This window comes from Puccinia triticina, chromosome 15A (assembly GCF_026914185.1).
Source record: "Puccinia triticina chromosome 15A, complete sequence".
Lineage (NCBI taxonomy): Eukaryota > Fungi > Basidiomycota > Pucciniomycetes > Pucciniales > Pucciniaceae > Puccinia > Puccinia triticina.
In genome coordinates, this window is record NC_070572.1 from 288,567 (window position 1) to 310,099 (window position 21,533).

At 47.4% G+C, this 21,533-nt stretch overlaps 5 protein-coding genes across 5 annotated transcripts; 3 read left to right on the forward strand and 2 right to left on the reverse strand.

Annotated features, from left to right (window-relative positions):
• Positions 1–2,235: 2,235 nt before the first annotated feature.
• PtA15_15A34 (uncharacterized protein) lies at positions 2,236–2,875 on the reverse strand (the record flags this gene model as incomplete). The annotated part of the gene is made up of 3 exons (XM_053163547.1): positions 2,236–2,316; positions 2,432–2,529; positions 2,611–2,875. 3 exons carry the CDS (start codon positions 2,873–2,875, stop codon positions 2,236–2,238), a joined length of 444 nt encoding a protein of 147 aa, XP_053027200.1.
• A 202-nt stretch (positions 2,876–3,077) lies between these two features.
• Positions 3,078–3,508, forward strand: PtA15_15A35 (uncharacterized protein; the record flags this gene model as incomplete). The annotated part of the gene is made up of 2 exons (XM_053163558.1): positions 3,078–3,286; positions 3,379–3,508. The coding sequence occupies 2 exons, from the start codon at positions 3,078–3,080 to the stop codon at positions 3,506–3,508; spliced, it is 339 nt and encodes a 112-aa protein (XP_053027201.1).
• A 529-nt stretch (positions 3,509–4,037) lies between these two features.
• On the forward strand, positions 4,038–6,094 carry PtA15_15A36 (uncharacterized protein; the record flags this gene model as incomplete). Its single annotated transcript, XM_053163569.1, has 10 exons — positions 4,038–4,212; positions 4,287–4,318; positions 4,429–4,763; positions 4,882–4,972; positions 5,092–5,166; positions 5,246–5,350; positions 5,412–5,531; positions 5,599–5,685; positions 5,800–5,981; positions 6,076–6,094. 10 exons carry the CDS (start codon positions 4,038–4,040, stop codon positions 6,092–6,094), a joined length of 1,221 nt encoding a protein of 406 aa, XP_053027202.1.
• Positions 6,095–11,401: 5,307 nt separating this feature from the next.
• On the forward strand, positions 11,402–12,681 carry PtA15_15A37 (uncharacterized protein; the record flags this gene model as incomplete). The annotated part of the gene is made up of 4 exons (XM_053163580.1): positions 11,402–11,698; positions 11,789–11,896; positions 11,967–12,107; positions 12,166–12,681. 4 exons carry the CDS (start codon positions 11,402–11,404, stop codon positions 12,679–12,681), a joined length of 1,062 nt encoding a protein of 353 aa, XP_053027203.1.
• Positions 12,682–13,554: 873 nt separating this feature from the next.
• Positions 13,555–15,231, reverse strand: PtA15_15A38 (uncharacterized protein; the record flags this gene model as incomplete). Its single annotated transcript, XM_053163591.1, has 4 exons — positions 13,555–13,992; positions 14,063–14,239; positions 14,323–14,951; positions 15,057–15,231. The coding sequence occupies 4 exons, from the start codon at positions 15,229–15,231 to the stop codon at positions 13,555–13,557; spliced, it is 1,419 nt and encodes a 472-aa protein (XP_053027204.1).
• Positions 15,232–21,533: the final 6,302 nt, after the last annotated feature.

The window sequence follows — 21,533 nt, forward strand, 5'->3', positions numbered from 1 at the left end:
GAAAGAGGGCGGGGATGACCAGAGCTCAGATCTCTAGACTGCGCTGAAAACTGGGCGGTTTCCTACACAATTGCGCCTGATGTGCTCAAGGTGGCACTGGCAGTGAATGCTGCGTCTTGTCTGCGAGGGGATAACAATCTTGTCTTCCCAGTCATGACTTGTCTTCTTCTGGCGGAAAATTCGATCGTTTGCTCAAGGTTTTGAATCAATCGATCAACTTGATCCTTCGCTAGGAAGTGAACTCATCGCCTCTCGCACTTAAGTTCAGTTTCAATGACGCCACTTCAGAGTCCAGACTCAGAAAAAACCTTTGTTCACTCGGTTGATCACATCGCTCTTTGTTCCACTTTCAAGTTTGGCTCATAAGTTGCAAGTAGACGATCTCCTACGTTTCATTATCAAAACAAAATTTCCACACTTGATTCCTAGAAATTTGAAACCATATCTTCCTCACCCAGCGCACATCAATCTGGACATTATGCGTCTCACTTGCGCGCTCATTTTCTTGTGCATCAGTTGAGTGATCCCCCGTTTTTTTTATGAACTGAATTCATCTGAAGTTTGTTTCCTTGTTGGGAATCCGCCAGAGTATGCTTACAAGAAATTGTTTACTTTCTGTCTTCCACCGCCATGATTTTCGGCTGTGGCTACTACTTCGCTTGGTATTACTCCTAGGCATGTATTGCCAAGCGGGTGACTTGCAAACTGACTTGCTATTAAACAAGGATATGATCAAAAGGTCAGTTACATTCATGCCTCCCGCGGATTTCATAGGCTTCCCTTGATGACCCCTTCCATCATATTGTCTGCTGATGATTTGACGCTGTTCTGATTTTGATGGGGTATATCGTGCGACACACTTGACGACGGTTTGTCGGCTCACCCTTCTGATCAGAAGTGATAATTCCACGTCTTCCCCAATTTTAGGCGAAGGCGGCCACCCCGCAAAATATGGTCCACTTGGCGGCTAGTGTGAACTGCTCATCAATCGAAGATACTCAGAATAACCTCCGTTCATAAAAACTTCACATTTGTTACGCTTTACGCTTCTGGTTTCATTCACTCCATCCACTTGGAGTCTATTTAGAATTTTTCGGTTCATTTCGATGTCTAGTTATTTGTGCTTGCTTCAAAACCTTCTTCATCTTTCCCCAAACAGCATTCCCAATTATTTTTTGCTGAATCAATCTTCCAACGATAGGAAGCGTATGATGTCCGGCTCTCGCCCCTCTTGAAACTTCACGGTCCTGTTAGTAGCATGACGATCGGACGGGTTGGCCCCACCCTGACAGGGTATTTGAGTCATGTTTTGAATAGGCGCCTGAAAATGGCCTTGCCACTCAGGGGCTGTCCCAACTGGTCCATGTTCTCAAAGCCTATGGCGCAACAGGACTCAGGGGCCCGCAGGTGCCCCTTGGGCAAGCCCGCCCAATTGTCATCCTTCCCACTCAACTAAAATTGGCTCGATAGCGTCGAAAAGAATTTGGACCAGATATTCAATAATGCAGGGGAGTGTGGATCTGTTGGCCAACACGCTTCAACAACCAGTGATTCACGCTGATTCACGTTTCCGACATAATGACCCTTGCATTCCTACTGCACACTGGGACAGTGCGACATGTTCCCACAGATCCAGCCGGTAAAAAAGCTGTTGTGGTCAGATTGAGGCGTGAAATGACTTCCAGAACCCCCGCCATGCCATTGCGACCCGACCCGCCCAATACCTGAGTACATAATGCCGTCGAATTATCGGCTAATATTCGAGTATGAGACCGGCGAGAGACCGCTATGGCCGAAGGTTGGGAGAGTCCCGGACCCTGGCACGGCATACCTCGCGCTCATGGAAACTCATTGACCAAACCGGACCAGACCTTTGCTCTGCCACCGGTACCCTGATAGGAAGGGTTTAACTTTCAACTGTACTTTCATTTTATCACTCCTTATTTACCATGCAATGTGTCCAGGTAGCTGACTATTCCTGCCAAAACTTTTCTTGGCACTCATTTTTTGAAATCAGCAGGGCATTCGAGTCTCTTGGCAACACTGTCCCGCTGGTTGGGCTGGAGATTCCGTGGATTTCCTCGCCAACTACTGAGCCTCAAGCAAATTAGCAAGAACTGTTTCAAATGTAAAACTTTCTAATGAGAACAGCGAGCAATATTTGCCGAAGTTGAAAGAAACAGTTGGTCGCAGGAAGGCAGAAGGGATGAAGACTTCGATGAGGACAATGTCAATTTATGGGTTGAACCTGATTGAACTTTTGTTAACTGGATGCGCCTCATAAGAGTCCTTTAACAAATCAAATTTCTGATTGGGCTGCGTGGTCACAAGGAAAATCAGCAAAATCAAATGGAAATCAAAATGAGATTTTTACTAAGCTTTGCTTCGGGTGATAAGCAAAACGACAATTTTTCCAAGAAGTTTCACTCACCACATTCTTATGGCAATACGCCTTCTCGGTTGTTTCACACGTAAAAAGCTGGTGGGGCCATCCGGTCCTGTTACTTATATTTCCGCGCCAGCCCAGACCTGAGAGAAAGGTAGTATGAAATCAGTCTCTTTGGTTTGTACATAAAATCTATAAAGAGCATTCTAAAAAAGAGGCTTGACCCTTTGGACCACTGCAAATCAGATCGTCAACTGCTGTTGGACATTCATAAAATTTGTACATGTTCCAGAAATGGTTGTTTGGGACGGGGCCAACAGGCCAGCCGTCTGATCTTTTGGCGTGGTTGCTTCCGGTTGATGTGACACCGCTCCGTACATTTGAATTTTCGGGATCGTAGGGTAATGGATGTGCGCCAGCGCTACCAATTGGGCTACTGATGAACAGCAGCAGGATCGAGCTCAAAAGCACGGGAAAGCCGGATTTCATGCTTGGGTCTTGAAAATATGTTAAATAACCTAATCGAAAGAATTCTATCTGTAGGCTGTGAGTGTGGAGGATTGCACTCAAAAGTCAGGTCTCACGGAGTCACGATAAGCTTATCACGAGAGGAGATCAATAGCTAGATACCTTTAAGAACAAAGATAGAAGAGCTGAGGCAGTCAACAGAGGCCAAGAGGCAATTGTAGGGATGCGGAACAAGGTCGTCGCGAGCCCACTTTATAATGAGGGACAAGAGTCAAGAACGATATATCCCTTTACACCGCCGGGCGAATCAAGCGGAAGCGGGGCGCCACCACCTGCAAAAATCAGCCAAGCCACGCCAGCGCCCCTGGCGCCTCAACCGCTTTGTATCTTGTGCATATTAGAGCGCGGACACGCCTTTATGTCACATCTCCGGTGCCTCTTGAGTCTTGAAGTTCGGGACCTGAATGTACGCGCCTAAACATGCAGGGCCTCTTTACTAAACTTCCACAATTCCCTCTTTGCAGGGCCTGGGCCTGCCTGGGCCGGTACAGCCTGGATGGCGCCGATAACTCTCCTGGGGAGCGCCCAGGAGGGACTGTTAAGTTCGGGCTGGCGTGGAGCGCCCGAGCCTCCGAAGAAGGCTTCGGAGCTTAGGCTTCGGAGGGTCCCTGCGCGACGGCGTCCATAAATAAAAAAATATGTTCCTTGTATTTATGTAATATTATTTCATCAGATGATGTTGCCACTGCCAGTGTCATTATGTTTCTGTGGATGTTGCTGTACCGGTTATACAGAATCATTCACAAAATAGAATGAGATGGAGTAGATGGAGTCCATCTACTGGAAAAGCCCCTTCGAATGTAGGGTGACCTTATAACCAGATGATAATAGACAGAGGGCCTTCAACGGATCAAAAAGAAAGTCCAAATTATTTGATAAATAATTCTGTCAGGCAGGAGGGGTGACATCTGTAGTTCAAGTCCCTCCTTCCGAGGGCCCCTGCGGGAAGGCGTCTGGACTCTGCACCCAGCTGAGGCCTGCGCTAGGGGGTTCCAGGTGATGATGATGAGAGTGGTGTAAAGAAATCCGCTTGTGAAGTTGTAGAAGAAAGGTGTTGGTTGTGTAAACACCAGACTCCCTTTTGTCCGAGTGGCCAAGCTGAAAGTCATCTTCCCAACCAACCATGGAAGACCCCAAGCCAGACACAGACACAGTCCAATCGCCGACGACCGACTCGGCAGTAGCCCGACTGGACGAAGCCTCCTACCAGGACGGAATCCAGGAACGCCAGGCCATTCTAGATGCACAAGCGGCCGAAGGCTCCAAGGACGAGTCGGTCTGGCAGGCAGAGAACGAAGGTCAGCAGTCCATAGCACTCCTCGACTTTGTACTTCGAACCACTCATCAATCCAGTTTCTATTTGAACAAACAGAGCTACTGAACGAATTCAAGGAAGGCACAGAGGTATGTAGCTCGATCCGGCCGATGCCCATATCCCCTGGCGGTCCGGAGGGCGCTGACATACATGTGGACGCTTCACTCGTGAATCAAACCAAATCTCTACGACAAATCAGGAGCTCGAACTATCGCATTCGCGGATCAGAACCCTCCGAGGATTCGAGCGACATCTGCGCCGATTGGCACCCTCTTTGAAGCGGATCAACCTGCGCCAGAACCTAATCAACCAGCTCAGGTTCAGCCCCAAGATCGATGGCAAAGCATCCGGCTCCATCCCGCTCGACGCTAAAGACTCTGAACCCGAACACCCCCCTGAACACTGTGACCATCAAGACTTAGACGTAGTAGAGGTGATTGCACCCTTTGAACATTTGCAAGCCTTGGAGGAACTGGATCTGTACGACAACCAGATCGGGAAGATCGAGGGTCTCGATAGCCTCCAAAACCTGAAGTACTTTAACCCTTATTCGTTCCTTGCTTGATTTCTGGTCGAGTAACTGATTATATCGACCCGTTCCATTTCCGCTCATCCGCTGCGATCGGATTCCGACGATCATCCGTCCACACAGAACCTTGGATTTCAGCTTCAACCTGATCAGGCGGATCGAAAACCTTGACCCGTTGCGCTCATTGTCGACCCTCTACCTCATCCAAAATAAGGTTTGAATTATAGCCTTCTCGGTCCTATCATCCCAGTTTGACGTCTTACACCCATTCTGGAGAGGCTGAACTAATCAAATCTTTACTTTTTATTAACTTCAAACAATTCTATCTGCCAGATTTCTCAGATTGAGGCGCTCGATCATCTTTCGGACACGCTCACCAGCTTGGAACTTGGAAGTAACCGGATTCGAGTCTGTTCAATCCACACTCACGACTTCTTTCAATTTTCTTTGTATATAAGCAAATACTAATTCGGTTGATGTTGCACAGCACATCGCCAACTTGGCTTGTCTGACCAACCTGACTGAGCTGTGGCTAGGGCGGAACAAGATCTCCAAACTCGAAGGATTAGATGCTCTCGTCAACCTGCGAAGTGTGCGTCTCAAACCCAAACAACTAAACAAGTCTTGTTTTTAATGTATGCTACCTCTTCTAGCTATCGATCCAATCGAACCGGATTGTTAAACTCGAAGGCTTAGAGAATCTCGTCAAATTGGAAGAGTTATACATCAGCCACAACGGCCTGACATCGATAGGAGAAGGCCTTTCCACAAATGTGAATCAATTCCCCCCTTGATCAAACAAAAGCAAGCGAGCTGACAGGAACAATTGGGGATGGATAGAAAAAACTGAGGGTCTTGGACATCGGCGCGAATGAGATTAACGACATGAAGGGGATCGAGGGTCTCAGCCACTTGGAAGAACTATGGGTTAGTCTGTTTTATTCGTTACTGCATCCACACCCCGATGGCATTATATGCTGCACATTCATGATGGACAACTGACGAAGTGCATGGACTCCACCGTCTGGAAAAAAAATAAAGGCCAACAACAATAAGATGACGGTGGCCGGTTGGAGTGCCATCGAAGGGGCTTTGTGCCAAACCGCAATGCCAAATCTCCAGACTGTTTATCTCGAAGGAAACCCCCTCCAGCTTGAAATGGGCGCTAACTATCGCAGGAAAATCATGCTTGCTTGTCCTCAGCTTATCCAAATCGACGCCACGTATGTTCCCTCCTCACCCTTGTTGGCTTTCTTGTTCTTTCCTTCTTTGAACCGGGGCTTACCATTGTATATCACCTCTCTCTGATCCTTATAGATTTGTCAAAACTCAATAGAGTCGAGTTGAAAATTCAACCAAAAAAAATCGAAATGAAATGAAATAGGAAGTGATCTTCCAGAATTATTATTATACCAAAGTCTAGTCCACCCATCTCTCGTCCTTCTTAGAAAACCTGTTGGATGTGTACCACTATGCTCGAAATCTATCTTCCGCTTTCCTCACCCGGTTTGCGCCCGGCCTGGCATCATACAACTTGTGCTTTGCCCACACCTCAAGTATCTGGATATCTGGGATTGAATTTGGCTTCTGGGATCTGTACGCTGACCATTTTTTCAGTTGATGAGTCATCCACTGTACACAAAAATACGTATTTATACACCTGGGGAGTCCATCCACGGGGAAATCACGCGGATTCCACGAGGACTCCACGTGGTAGCCTAAGGCTGCGTCCCGAAAGCGGGGTTCGGGGCATGACTTCGGGATCATGCCCCGGGCTACGGGGTCCGGGATTGGCCTCAGGAATCCCCCGAAACCCCGGGGCATATGATGGTTTTTTGCGAAGGGAGGATTCCCTGGGGAATGATGTCTTTTTTTGGGTTTTTATGTTTGTTTTTGTAATTCCAGTGGCCATCAAGTATATACAGGACTGTTTTATCTAGAGCTTGAGGGAAAAGGAAATGAAATGAGAGGCCGAGCGGAGCCTGAGGGAAAAGAAAACAAGATGAGAGGCCGATCGAGTAGCTAGAGACTGACAGAAAAGGGCACACGCGCGGACAAGAACCCCAGCAAACGGGTGTAGACATAACAAGAAAAGGGAATCAGAAGCCTAGAAAGGGCCATCAAAGGCTTGGAACCATCCCTTGAGACACAAGAGATGCTTGATGCTCCTTGGTTGGAGCGCGGATCGTTGCCAGGAGACGATTCGTCGTCCTTTGGAGAACACGCGCTCGGAAGCAGCGCTAGTTGCCGGGATTGAAAGGAATTTCCGTGCCATTTGTGACAGGATCGGATAAGTCCTCTGTTGACCGGCCCAACAAGCAAGGATCTTGCTGCCCTGCGGATCGGAATCCTCCTTCAAGTAGCGGGAGATCTTGGCTTCAATCCCCTCAATCGGTGGGGGTGGTTGGTAAAAAGCAGCTGCTAAGAAGTTCGAGGGACCTGATCCAGAGGCTCGGGCCATTGGGTTCGGGTTGCTAGCAGGCTCGGTCATCCCAAGCTGATCCTTGAATTCGTGGGCAGCAGCGCGGAAAGTTGAAATGACATCATCAACCGAGAGCAAATAGTGATTGTGAATGAAGTTTTTGTGGGCCTTCCAGAAGCTAACCTTGAAAGTGGGGTCGAGTACTATCGCACATATTAGGGGGGTTCACGTTAGCCTGATTTCGAAATCAGTCTGCAAACCTTGCTAAAAATTCGATGCCTGCTCATGCAGGCCAATGCAAGGAATTTTCTGCAGCTGGCCTTGCATCAGCAAGCCAAACCAGCAGGGGCGTTCACGTTGCCCGTTGTTGCCCAGCATACATATGTACATAACCCAATCTGCAAGCACATACAAGATCCTACAAGATCATACATACCGTCACCAACATCCCAGACTCCCCAGACCTCATCAAGATGCCCCGCGCTTCGCACCCCCAAATAAAACTTCTTTAATTGCTAAAAAAAGGGCCTGAGAACCCACACATGCTGATCTTGCAAAGATTGTCCCACCCAGCCCCTTCCCGGTGCAAGAATGCCTCCTTGGCCTTCAGTTACCCCTCCCAATGGCATAGGTCATCAAAGGGAGAAGACAGTGGCCATTGAGAGGACTCTCTTCCTCTAGATGTGCAGTCGGACCGGCCATTGAAGGGAGTGTTTACTCCATTCAATGGCCAGTCTCATTGTCAAGCATTTACAAGTGCCAAGGATTTTGCCCGGTGGGAATGAATCATTCTTGGCAAGCATATGTGCAGGTGATTGCCAGGGAGCAACCTCGGCAAGGATGTAGACTAGCTGGTGCATTGTAAGGAGCAATATTCCCTCCGGGGCCCGGCGAGCGAAGACACCTTCCGCCGTCCGGCCAGCCAATACACATAGCTGCTGTCCGCCTGGAGCAGCCTTCCTTGGCTAGCAGGTACAGACTGCTCCATGGTGGAATCCTTCCCGATGTGCAGGTGCTCACCAAAGAAGTTACCTTTTTTTACGCGGTTGTTGTTCTGGTGGAGACTGTTGCTGATTTGTCCTTGCAACTGGCTCTCTTTTTGGAAATAGAGAAGTTTTATTCAATTCCTCCCGCGCTTCCACCCGTCAGTCAATCATCCGCGACTTTTTCTTCTTGTACGCGTTTTATTACGGAGAAGCCCTTGATGATCTGATGGTGTCTCTCAAACCCCAACAAAACACACCCCACGACTTCCACTCCTCTCTGAGCATTCTGGACGACATCATCGACGTTTTCCAGATTGTAGTAACGAACCGCTATCTGCAACCCCAAGCTTGTCCAACCGAGCGTCAAGCCTACGACATTGCTCAATTATTTCAAGTACCGGACTAAGCCGAAAAATCTGGGCACAACCAAGTGAGCGGCAGATGTCTGGTATGGTATGCCTTGTGTCTGTATGTGTATGTATTTAGATATGTATGTACATATGGGCCTACATACAATAAAGTTTTCAGCAGGCCTTTTATGTTTGAGGCCTTGCTGAAGGGAATGCTTATGCAGTATTTTTTTTAAGTTTATGCAGGAAGTGTGCATGAGATTTGAAACCATCTGTGACCAGCAGCCAAAATCAGGCTAATGTGAACCCCCCTATTAGGGGGGTTCACGTTGCAAAAAAAGCAATGCTGATTTCGTCTGCTCATGCAGCTGTGAGTAAGGTTTATGCCTTGCAGATTGCTTCCAAAGGGGAGCTGCCCAGCCAAACCTTTTTGCTTTCTCACAATTTTCAAAAGCTGCATCTGCTGGTTTTGGTTGCTGATTTTTGAAATCAGCCTTACGTGAACCCCCCTATTGTCTTTTTCAAGAAGCTTGGACAAAATTCCGATTTTTTTTGTTTCATTATGGACATAAATCTGTGAAAATCCAGATCCAGCTTGAGGATCCAATTTGGCTGGCTCACCTATGGATCTTCAGGGTGATGCAGATCCCACACTGGTCATTGCAAATCCCACCCTGCAACATTACACCCGGCAGCAATAAGGTTGGCATGTGGGTCTGAAAACCTTACTGCACTGCATCATCACATTCACAGCCCCTGGCCCGCTACCGCCGCCACTACCCATCCGCCCGCACGCCACCACCAGCCATCTTTCTGCCCGCCTACCACAACCACAACCACCTACCCACCCGCCTGCCAGAGAAAATGGGATTCCAAAAATACGACCCCGGAACCAAGATTGCAACCGTCTGTATGATTGCTCAATTGCACTCAAGAGCTTCAGTCTGCAACACGCTCGGCTTTTCAATCTCATGCCAGTCTATGGACCGCTGGATGCAGCTCTACCATGCAACTCAACGGGTCATTCGTGATCCTTCCAAATATGAAAAGAAAGGCCCTACTTGATTGCTCACCACTGAAGACCAGATATTCATCAAAGAATTGCTCCGTTGCAAGCCAGGATTGTTCTTGGACAAGCTCCAAGAACGGCTTTATGATGAAACCAACACCCTCTTGAGTCTCACTACCCTCCACCGCAACCTCGTCGAGAATATGGAGATCACTTTGAAGAAAGCCAACACACTGAACATCAAGAAATCTCTTGTCACCAAGCATGATTTCATCGAACGGATGGCATCAGTGCCTGCTGAGTATTTGGTTTTTACCGGCGAGTTTTTTCATCTGTGCTCCTCATTCATCAGCTCCATTGCTGATGTTTAATTGGATGCTTCTAGATGAATCATCTATCTGCTTGAAGGACTTACTGCAAACATTTTCACGTTCCCCCAAGGGTACTCAAGCCAATAGGACAATTATCGATTCAAATGCAACTCGTTTCACGCTCTTGCCTGCCATTGGTTTCAATGGTATACTGGCTGTGACTGTGACCGACGACAACGTCAAGGGTTCCAACTTTGGGCACTTCTTGAAGTATTCCCTGGTAAGTCTGTATCCATTTACATCAATATTGGCTGTGTCATACTACTTACTCAGCTATTTTTGCGTCTACATATACACAGCTCCTGCGAATGAACCGCTACCCAGATAACAACTCAGTTCTTGTTCTGGATAATGCAAAAGTCCATATTGGGGAACAAGTCCATTGGTTATGTGAAAACGCTGGGGTGAAGATAGTTTTTCTGCCAACCTACACCCCTGAGCTCAATCCCATTGAGTTCTGTTTCTCTCAGGTTAAGTTGGATCTTTGTTGCTCTCAAGCCCTCGTCAGGTGTGCGGACCCCAAGTGGGTGATTGAACGCACAATGTATCAAGTAGTTTCTGCTCGGCTTTGTCAAAAGCTCTTTAATAATGCAGGTTACCTTTGCCCCGACACGTTGGATGATCTCAACCTCCATGAGTTCCATTTTTCTGAATGACTATCCCAGTTTCCCTGTTGTAGTTAGTCTTTTGGTCTTTTGGCTCTCCCAGCGACGCTTTATCTCAGCGGTGGTGTCTCTCTACTATATATATTTTTATCTATATTATAGCGGGATTATTTACCAAGTTCATTTCTTGGACTGACACCGTGAATCCTTTGTGCCCCACCCAACATTCATTAGATGAGTGATTGATCAAAATGGGCGAAATCAAGGGCTTACAGCTGGTTAGGCACTGCAAGCGTGTAAGATGACACCAAATCCGACTGTGAGCCTATTGTCGGACGCAGGTGGTCGGTCGGAGCGGCCCTTATCTCTGCTGCTGGCTCTTGGCCTTGCTGCTTCCCACGGTAGGTTAGGTTGGGCCATTCCACATGATTGGGCCGTGTGGTCAGATTGATGCATGTGACCGGACCCACAAACTAACAGACCCGCAGGCTGTCATTGCAGTCCGGTGGGGTTGGCCTTTTGGGCAGGGCACTGTGGTTGACTCTGACATGGCCTGGTGCATATAAGAGGCAGAGGTTTGGCGCAATGTTTGATCAATCACCAGTTCCCTCGCTTCCTCTGGGCTGCCTTTTATCCCTTCTTCCTACGCTCTGCGGTTGCACCTTCAGAGTAGATTAGATACAACCAGCTATGTCCAAAAACCCTGGCAAAATACTCTGCCCAGAAACCCAGGCAGAAGAAGACACCTCACTGGTTGCCAGATCTCCTCGTCTTGCCTCCGTTGGTCTGGACTACTTGGGATTTATCACAAATGGTCAGAAGCCCGAGTTTCCTCATTGTAGTTTTTCTCCCGGGCGCGCTCCTTGGACAATCATATCACCTATCAGAGACTTAGGCGACATGAACATCGACCTGCTTTCAATGACTTGGGAGGAGTTCCAAATTTTGGCGTTAGAACACGTGAAACAAAGCCATACGGTGAATCCACTCTTTTGCCTTTTGCATGATGCCAATTATATTGGGGCCCTTGAATGGCGTGTCACACTATTGGGGCATCCGTATTACACTGCTGCAAACAAGATTCAGGTTGCCAGCGACGCCTTGTTCTCCAAGTTTGCAGAGGCCGCCTACAACTTTTTTCCCAATGCAGTCGTCTTTAAGATGATTATGCGTGAACCAAATGACCCTCCTGCGGATGTGAGTCCAATTAATTACTTCGGTAATTTAGATTCACTTTGTTTTGTAGTTAACTAATTTCTGCCCTTGCTTCTGTTGTCCTTCCACTAGTCAATGCCGGCCGACGGGAATTCCGTCAAAAGAGCTCACCCAGTGGACGCCAATGGAGAGCGCCGTCCCACTATTGCCTTGCGGACCCCCGGAGCATATAGGTTCCAAGTAAGTCTCTCGGGTTTGACAGGCACATCAGGATGTAAAATTCATCGTTGATTTTATTATCTGATTGCAGAAGTACCCAGCAGTCAGCAGTTCCGGGAATCAAGGCCTTTCAACTGGGCTGTCCAACACCGTTCAAGCTGGCCCCGACGACGGGGTCAATGCATCCCCTTTGGGAGGCAGGGGCCATGGCGCCGTTCAGAACAACATCAGTGTGGCTATGGTTATGGTTACCCAGTGATCCCGCAATACTGATGAGCATTTACTCGCAGCAATCAACTGGGAGCCGCAGTGTTACACGCGCCGTCACAAAGGACGGTCCCAAAGGAATGTCCACCCCCAAGACTCATGAGGTGGGGCCCTCTCCCTTGGCAACCAACACGACCGCCCCACGCGTCCCGGCTGGACGTCAGCCAGTATCAACAGACAAGATTGAAGTGATCTGCAGGCCTCTGACTGCTACAGCCCGCCGCGTGGTTTCTCTCCCATCGACTCGAGTTATCCAGTTGCCTCAAGCCGGTCCTACCCACCAAGCAAGGATCCCACTCGGCCCTGAACCACCTGAGTTGCAAAGCGTCCCCTTCAAGAGGTTCCTGGACGTCGCCGGCATTCATTCAAAGGATTCTGGAACCCGACACCGATTGAGCGCCCATGGGATAATACATTGGACCTTTTTCAGAAGTGCGTCAGAGCAGGCATTACTTGATTTGGGATTCCCTATTGGGACTGCCCGCCTACTTTGCGAGGGGGTCGCTCTACTTGAACAAGATGTTTATTCCCATAGATAGATGTAGCACACTTCACTCAGTTCCTTACCGGAGATACCTAAAGGAGAGGTTCTGTATTGTTATTGACATAGTTGTTAGGCCAAGCCAACATTCCAACTCTGCTATTTTGCCGCTGGTCTCTCCCTGGAAAGTACACTTATTAAGGATAGGTTATTTAGTGTTATGTTATTGACTTAGTAGTTTGTCCTCTCTCTCCAGAAAATATACTTAAATATTAGTGATCTATTCCTTCTGCTTAGCGCGCGAGGGTCTTGTGAGTCTTTGGCTCAAGGAGAGCTTGAGCAATTTCTAGTGTGAGCAGACATTTGCGCAAGCCTTCATTGGCCTCAAGCACAGAGTACATCGGCAGATGATTAGTTTGAGTGCCTTAGTGATGAACTTCTTTTGCTTAGTGCGCAATCCTTGTGAGTCTTTGGCTCAGAGGGCGACCATTTTGCTTGCTGAGAGCTTTTGGGTCAGAGCGCAAGGCATTAAGAGTGCATTCAGCCACTGATATCAAGTGCAGACCATGTTTGTATATGTATTTTCATGGGTAGGAAGAAACTAAATGTTCAACCAAGGTGATGACAGGAAATGGAGAGATCAATCAGGAAACCAAGTGCAGTATTTGTAATTGTAGGTCAGCAAGAGAGAGGAGAGATCGGCAAACCAAGCAAGGGCAGACTGACTGTTTTTATCTTTGTAGAAAAAAAGAGAGAGGAAACAGTCGTGTATTGTATATATTTTTGGTGAGAGAGAGGAAACAGTCGTGTATTGTATGAATTTTTGTCAGACCGAGAAAAAGAGAACCCAAACACTGGACAAGAAAGACCAATCAAGCAACAGACAGCAAAATACCCAAATACACTATTCCCTTTGACGGCAAAGGCGGCGTCAGTACGGTCCAACATTGTTGCGGAGCTTTGCCAGAGTCCCCTTAGTAAGTCCCAAGCCCTTCAAATCTTCATTTGACATGTATCCGTCCGCAAACATTTGGTAGCTGTCAATATCTTTGCCCGCCAGAATCGCCAACGTCTTCTCGGTAGGCAGAACCCCTGCAAACTTCAGGTACTCAATCAACAACGGGGGGTCCCCCTCGAGGGAGCCAGCATCCAAAGACGGTGGCGATTGTACAAGATTAAGGTTGGTTGCATTGGATCTGATTGTTGCACGACAGGCTTCAACCAAGCTTGCCACCAGATCAGATGAGCCCAACTGTGGGCCCGGCGCGCCAGGGGAAGCGTCCAGCAGCAATGATTTCTTTGTTTTGCGGTTATAATATTTGAGTGTCGCAGGTGGAGATAAGAGACCAACACCTGGCTCCTTCAGATGCTGGAGATCCAAAAATTCTCCAGTAAGTCATCCCGCTGCCTCAAAAAAGAAGGTGGGCAAATACACTCACAATTGCTTTGGCCCATAGAGCCACATTGCCCGGCGTTAGAATTATGTATCTATTGACGTCGGTTGGATCTGGGTAGATTGGGTGAGAAGAGACCACGCCTGTGTTCTGCTTGTATTTATTGAAGAGATCCACTTTGATTATTGTACGCGCCTTGAAATCTTCATTGCAAGAATCTCCCTAAAACATCAACCCCAGTTGAGTAAATAAAGATATGTGATCTAATCTAATCAGGTTTACGAGTTGGAGATGATATTACTAACATCAGAATCATCGTCCATAAGATCCAAAGGGTGCAAACCCAACAAACTTCCTTGAGATTGTTGTGCCGCCATAGCCGCCTCCCAAGCCTCGCTACGCCGGACTGATTCCACAAGCAAATCATTATTTGCAGCCAACGCAATCTCCACCGCCGGGTCCGCCATCTTGATGGAAACCCCCCCTTTGGTGGCAGGGGTCCTTGCCTTGGTAATCGCATCTATCCAGGCGGCAAAGTCGGAGCGAGTGGAGATAGGTTTGGGTCTACCCTTTGGCCATTGTTTGTTACAAATAATGTAACCGCTCCAATGGATATAAGGTGGGATAGTGGTTGTCCCCTTGTGAAGCAAGCTTGGCAGCTTGGCATAATTCTTGGCGCACTTTGCCGCAACCAATTGATGGAACAAATCGTAGGTGATTGTGCGGGTGTCAATGGTGATCCAATGACCTTCTTTAGGTGATTGTATAGAATTCCAAACTGGTTGATTCTGCTTGTTTTTCCTCGAGCAGTACACAACAAAAGAGATGTCGCAGGTGAATATGTGTGGAGCGACAGGCAGTATGGAACAACTAGGAATGTGAGGCAGGCCCACTTGGGCTGGTGGCGGTAGTGGGACGACATCATTTGGTAATTCTTCATCAGCGTATCAAATGGATGGAGAATGATGGAGTTCGAATTGCGTGGACGCTGGAGAAAATCCGTCAAAATTCAAAGCGCATCCATATGGGGAGGGCGGACGGAGCAAGCCCAAAGCCGGAGGCATGTGGAAGTTAGACGGATAGATGTGTGAGTCCGGTTGATGGAAATTGGGCCGCGAGGCCATCAAGTGCTCATTCTCAGAGGGCAGATAGATCTCGGACAATGGGGCTGACACTTGCAAGTATGACCTGTTGTAAGGGTGGAAGTGAGACATGGTTAGGGGAGTGATTGCAGTCCGCCGGAAAATCACGGCAATGATTATCAGAAGAGGGAGTGGAGGAAAGGGCGGATGCACCACCGGAAGAGCTCGATTGACCCTATTTACCAACCCACTCGTTTGATTCTGAAGAGCTGCCAGGTTGGCAGTGCGGAGCTGATCTTGAATCCAAAGTCACACCGTACTTTCACAATTCAAAGATTGTTTGGCAGGTCATGTGCTTTGTGTCCGCAAGCCCTGTGGTTTCAGGCTGACCGGCCTGGTTGACTCCCCAATTAAACTTTGGGGAATCTAGGTTTTATGGGATTTGCAAAGGATATTCGATAACAATTTCTTTTGTTTTTGTCCAAACTTTTTGAAAAAGACAATATGTACACCACAGACGCAAAAGATTGAAAGCCTTCCAAAGTTCAATCGAAGATTGTTTGAACTCCCCGCCAGCAAGAAGGGACGTCGCCAACTTTGTCAAACTAGTTGACCAAGTGAGTTCGAACTGAGTGTTCAAAGTCCTTTCAAACACCCATTGGATGTAATCCGATGGGCCCATGACTTCAAATATTGATTGGGTGGAGACTTCAAACAAAACGCGAAGTCTCTTCAATTATTTTTTGAATTACATTTGAATATAATTTGAACTAAGAGGTGTTTGAATTATATTCAATTGTTGTCTTTGGGATACCTTGGAGTTTCAATTGAAGCAAAGCCTATTGAAACTCAAAAGCACCTTGGAAAGTGCTCTCAGTTCAAAATAAATTTGAGCGGACTGGGAAGCAGACCGGGGCAATTGATCTCTTGCCCCCAACCCTCCTCCCTGCGCATTTTGCCCGTTCTCCTTGCTAGCATTCAAATGGCTCAGAGCCCCATTTGGAGAACTTGGTAATATCATTGCGTGTATAATAGATTTTTGGACAGGTGTATAAGATAGACATAACAGGAGATAGGAGCGAGAGAGAGAGACAGAGCAAGATTGAGAGAGAGCAAGGGAGGGAGAGAGTGGGAGGATCTTGCCAGGATGGCACCACCCAAGTGTTAGCCGGCGGGTCGTTGTTGTCTTTGGCTGGCCCTTGCCCCGCTTTTTGGTCATTGCTCGGCTGGAGCAGCGTGGTCAGTTGAGGTTTGGAGGTTGCGGCGGGGAAAAGGTACAAGCTCAACAACAGTCAGCCGCGACAGAGCAAGCTTGAGAGAGAGCAAGGGAGGGAGGGAGAGAGAGCGAGGGAGGGAGGGAGGTGAGCGGATGATATTTATAAGGTCCACTACTCCGGCGGCCCAACGTTGATCTGGACCTCAGGTGCATCTTGATCTTGGTGGTGATGTTTGAATTCTGTTCAATTGTTGGTAGCTGAGGATGATAGTCAAAGTGAAATCAAAATGACCTTGAAAGCGGTTCAGAGGGCAATCAAATGATATTTGAATGGCAGTCGAATAAGGTTTTCACCGGAGTTTCTCCGGCAACTCCCGCGGATATTTGCCAGATTGAGTTTCCACTTGATTATTCATCAAATTATTTCCCAAATATTGGGAAAAAAATCAAGGAGTATTCAAAATCCCAACGAGTGGGGCCACTTCAAATTTTTTTCAATAATTTTCCGTCACTTTGAACGGCGTTCAGAAAAGATGCAAGGAAGTGCGTCTGTGGTGTATACTGGCTTAGTGAGTGCATCACAAAGGTAGCCATTGATTTTGGCTATCATTTGGGCTGCGGGGTTGACAAGTTGGGCTTGATCATAACAGCCTCGCCTGGCGGAGTGGAGGTGTATCATCAGAGTGATGTAAACAGGAAGGGCTGTGTTCAGTGTTGGATAAGTGGATCCACACAACAGCTCAGTTGCTTTGCTGAGTGGTTCAAGGAGGTTCATCACATTTTTGGCCTGATTCCATTCCTCCGAGGTCAACAGAAAGCGGTGAGTCTCTGGTTGGGACTGACAGTAATGAGTTCATGACTCCTCAAGTTGAATGGCCCGGCGGAACATTGCAAAGGTTGAAACGTCAATTTCAAGACACGTGATCTTCTTGGCTGCAAGATCAGGCTGAGTAAAGCCGACAACATTGGCAAAACGTTTGCGGCGTTGAGGTGAAAGTCGTACATAGGTACACAATCCGTGTATCCTCTTGAGGATTGAGTCAGCCTCAACATTGGCCCCATCAGGTTCGGTGGTCATGAAGTTGATGCCCATCTGGTTTTGAGTGGCCAGGTGAGCAGGTGCATTGTACGGAGCTTTGCCTCCCATTGCGGCGGTGGAAAGTTTTTCACCTTCTTGAGCTGAGTCTTCCAGAGTTTTAAGGGCCGCAATTCCTGCTTTGGCAGCGAGGTTGATGACATGTGCAACGCAGCCAAGAAGATGAGTAGCAGTGTTGAAAGAGTCAAGTTGAAGCGTGAGTTCCCGGGCCATTCAATTGTTTGTTGCGGCGTTATCAGCGGTAATCGTGTGTATCTTGTCAAGACACCCATAACGTTCAAGAACTTCATAGAATTGCTCCGCAAACATCCTGCCAGTATGACTTCCTGGAGAGATGAGATGTTTTGGTTAATTTTTGTTTCATTCAAATAACAAATAAAAGACAAATGAAAACTTGCACCTTGAATATGAGGTGGTCAAGTCTTTCATCTCAAAGTTGGAATCCAAGTAATGAGTGGTCACCGCCATGAAAGCAGTGACATTAGGGGCGGTCCAAGCGTTGGTTGTGAACAAAAGATGATCTTGCTTTGCAAGAAACTGGAGCTTGATGGTCTCTTGCGATTGGAGGAAGACTCTGTCGAGGTGAGTGGAAATGCCATTGCTGGAGACACTGGTAATTAGGGGTGAGGCCCCTTCGTTGAGTAGGCAAACAAGTGCACAGAAAGATGGTCACTCAACAATTGTAAACAGTAGATCACACTTGGCAAGGAAGTATACGAGTGCATTCTTCAATGAAACATTATTAAGCTCCACCTACAAGAGGACCCACGTTGCATAGTCAGAAATAATCCTGACTCTAATGCAACAATAACTATAAGATAAAAAGGCACTCACTTTTGGTATACAGGAGCCAGACTTTGACCACTTCTCCATGTCGATATGCTTTGATTTCTGCGTCTTGTTCAGGAGCTTAGGATTGGCGAGGTGGTGGATTTGCAAGCAATGGCCGTGAAAGTTCTTGGTGCTTCCACTTTTATCTTTTTTCAATTTGGTCCCACATATATTCCCACCTTTCTGGGTAACTTGACAAATTGCCCCGGTGCCGTCGCTTGTAATTCAAAAGTGATTCCAAACCCAACTTTGCTTGGCTTTATGGGCAGAGTTTTGATCTTTGTCACTGCTTTCAAGCTCGATAATTGTACTGTTGGATGGTGGAGGAGTTAGGTGAGGGGCGTTTTGCTTCATATCTGTAGTAATTCCACTCCGGAGGTAAATATGCTATTTAACAAATTTCAAGCTTAAAATTCCAATAACCAGACCCCAACAGCCCTCAACTCGGATATCATCACGTTAGGTTTACATCTACGGTAAATGCAAACCTAATGTGATGATAACCACATCATTTCAGCGGCTAGAAAAAAAATGGGCAAGGCTGAAACGCTGCGCTGCACTACAAAAAATTGGTCTTTTAGTGCAGCACAGCGGGGAACCGCTGCGCGGTCAGCCCAAAAAGCGGTAGCGCAGCGCCCATCCCGCTGCGCTACTGCTGAAAATAGCGGGGGCCCGCTTTTTCCCCGACCCAAAAAGCGGTAGCGCAGCGGACGGGGCCGCTCCTTTCAGCGCCGCGCAGTGGCCACCAAAACAGCTGTGCTTTGCGCTGCGCTGCGCTTTTTTGGCTGGCAGCGGGGGAGCGCTACGCGGCCAGGTCAAAAAGCGGTAGCACAGCAATGGTTCCGCTGCGCTACCACTGAAAGTACACTGCAAGAAAAACTCTAGAAACTGCTTGCAGTTGAGATGCAAGAGCTCAAGGCAAGCTATGCCTCATGCATGAATCAAGCACTGGTTGATTCCATGCACATTGCCTAATTTATGCAAGAGTGAGTCTAAGGTACAAAAAACTGAGTACAGGAGTTGATACCTGTGCAAATTCCCCTTTCATGTGAAAATTCCCCTTTCATTTGCACATACCCCTTTCATGTGCACATATCCCTTTTGTATGCATTCACCTTTCATAATGTGTACATAGCCCTTTATATGCACATACCCCTTTCATGTGTGTATATCCCTTCCATGTGCATGTATCCTTTTCACAATGTGTACATACCCCTTTCATCATGTGTTCATGACCCATTCATGTTTACATGTCCCCTTTGAGTTTTTTACATCCCTTTCAATACCCCTTTCATCATTCAGGCTTACATACCCCTTTGATGTTTACATATCCCTTTCATGTGCAAATACCTCTTACTGCACATACCCCTTTCATGCATGAATACCCCTTTCATGCACACATACCCCTTTCATCAGGTGTACATATCCCTTTTATGTGTTTATACACCTTCTCACATTCCCCTTTAATGTGTACATATTTCTTTCATCTGTACATATCCCTTTCATGTGTACATACCCTATTTATGTCATTCTGGCTGAATTCAATGGCACATGGAGTGTTTAATAAAAGAAAATAAAAGGTGCTCAGGGAGATGCTCATTTACCTCAGCCTACTGCATGAGCACTACAGCATGTTCAACATTGAAATGCTGAACAAGGTACACAGTGAAGGTGTGCCAGCACAGAATTTGGGTGCTTGACTCCAGCTTGAGCCAATCTTTGATTAAAGCTTGCTGCATCTCAACTGCAAGCAGTTTCTAGAGTTTTTCTTGCAGTGGTAGCGGGTTCCCACTTCTTACCAGACCCAAAAAGCGGTAGCGCAGCGGGCGGGGCCGCTGTAAAGCTCAAAAGTGCTCCTCGAGAACCTTTTGCTGAGTGCGGAAAGGGATGTATGAGGAAACCTCTGCCTTTCCTGGTTCACTAGACACTAAAACAAGCCCACCAATCTCAGATTGACAGGTTTAATGTAGTGATAGTGGAGTGTTATCAAAAGATAACTGTTGTTATAAAGTGGGTGCAATGAAGTTGCTAAAATGTGTTATGAGTGAGGAGTCTGGACTTCAACCAGATGATAGTTGGTCAAAGAGGACCCCTCAGAGGTTTGTGTTATGTAATGTGAGTGTTGTGTAGAGTTGTTATTTTGTGTGTAAGTGTTTTGTAATGTGTGTAAAACCAAAATATAGGGTGACTAATATATTGTGGAGTGAGCAGTTGTGTACTTTGTTATAGGGGAAACTGAGTGCAGGTAGTCTGCTGGGGGGAAGTTACAACAGGGGAGGAGAGCCTCCTTTTATAGACAACAGTGAGGGATTTCAGCTCCAGAGGAGCTCCACATGAGATATTTTAGCTAGGTACATGAGGGTTTTTGGCTAGTACATATGCTGAATGGATGGATGTGATTGGTCAGGACTGTACAGGTGATTATGGGTTATGACATGCAGGCTGAATCAGGAGATGTGATTGGTCAGGACTGTATGTTAGTGTAGTCATGCTGTAACCAGGTCACCTGCTGTTGTTATGCAACAAAAATCCACTTGCGCATGCAGCTTAGTGCATGCAGCTATCACATGCAACTAGCACCTGCATGAGTGCCTGCATGTGTACACTGTATGTATGTAAGTGATGATGCAGCTATGTGTAAATATGTATGTAGCTATGTATGTAACCGTGTGTGTAACTAAGTGTTTAAATGTGGATTGTGTAACTGTTTTGAGGTTGTAAGGGGTATTGTGAGTGTGTAAGAGTATGTAACTTCTGAGTGAGTGCCCTTATGAGTGTTCTGTAAGGCAAAACTAGGGGTGAATTTGTCCCTAGAAACTGAATCTGGAGGAATATTAAGTGATTGATAAGAGGAAAAGGGAGATTAAGAGTAAAACTAATAGAAATAAGAAAGAAAAAGCAGAAAATTTTGATTTTGGTATATGGGATACCATAAAGCATAGCACACCGCTACTTTCAGCGCAGCGCAGCGGCCACCAAAACCGCTGCGCTTCACACTGCGCTGCGCTTTCACCCTTGCCCGGGGCTTCAGGGCATTCCGGGGCATGGTCGGGGTGTGGGGTTTGGGATGACCCTCATGCCCCGTCCCAAACCGCGGGTCACAGCCTCAGTGGTAGCCGCGCGCGAAGTTGGACCAGCGGCTGGAGGTCCAGGGAATCACGGGGTCACCACCGGGAGGATCACCCGTGGATTCAACGGCAGCTTTTGGCTCCGCGTGGAATCCCTGTGGATTCCCTGTGATCCCAACGTGAAGGTCGGGCACCAGGGGATGGGGGAAACTAAAAAGACAAG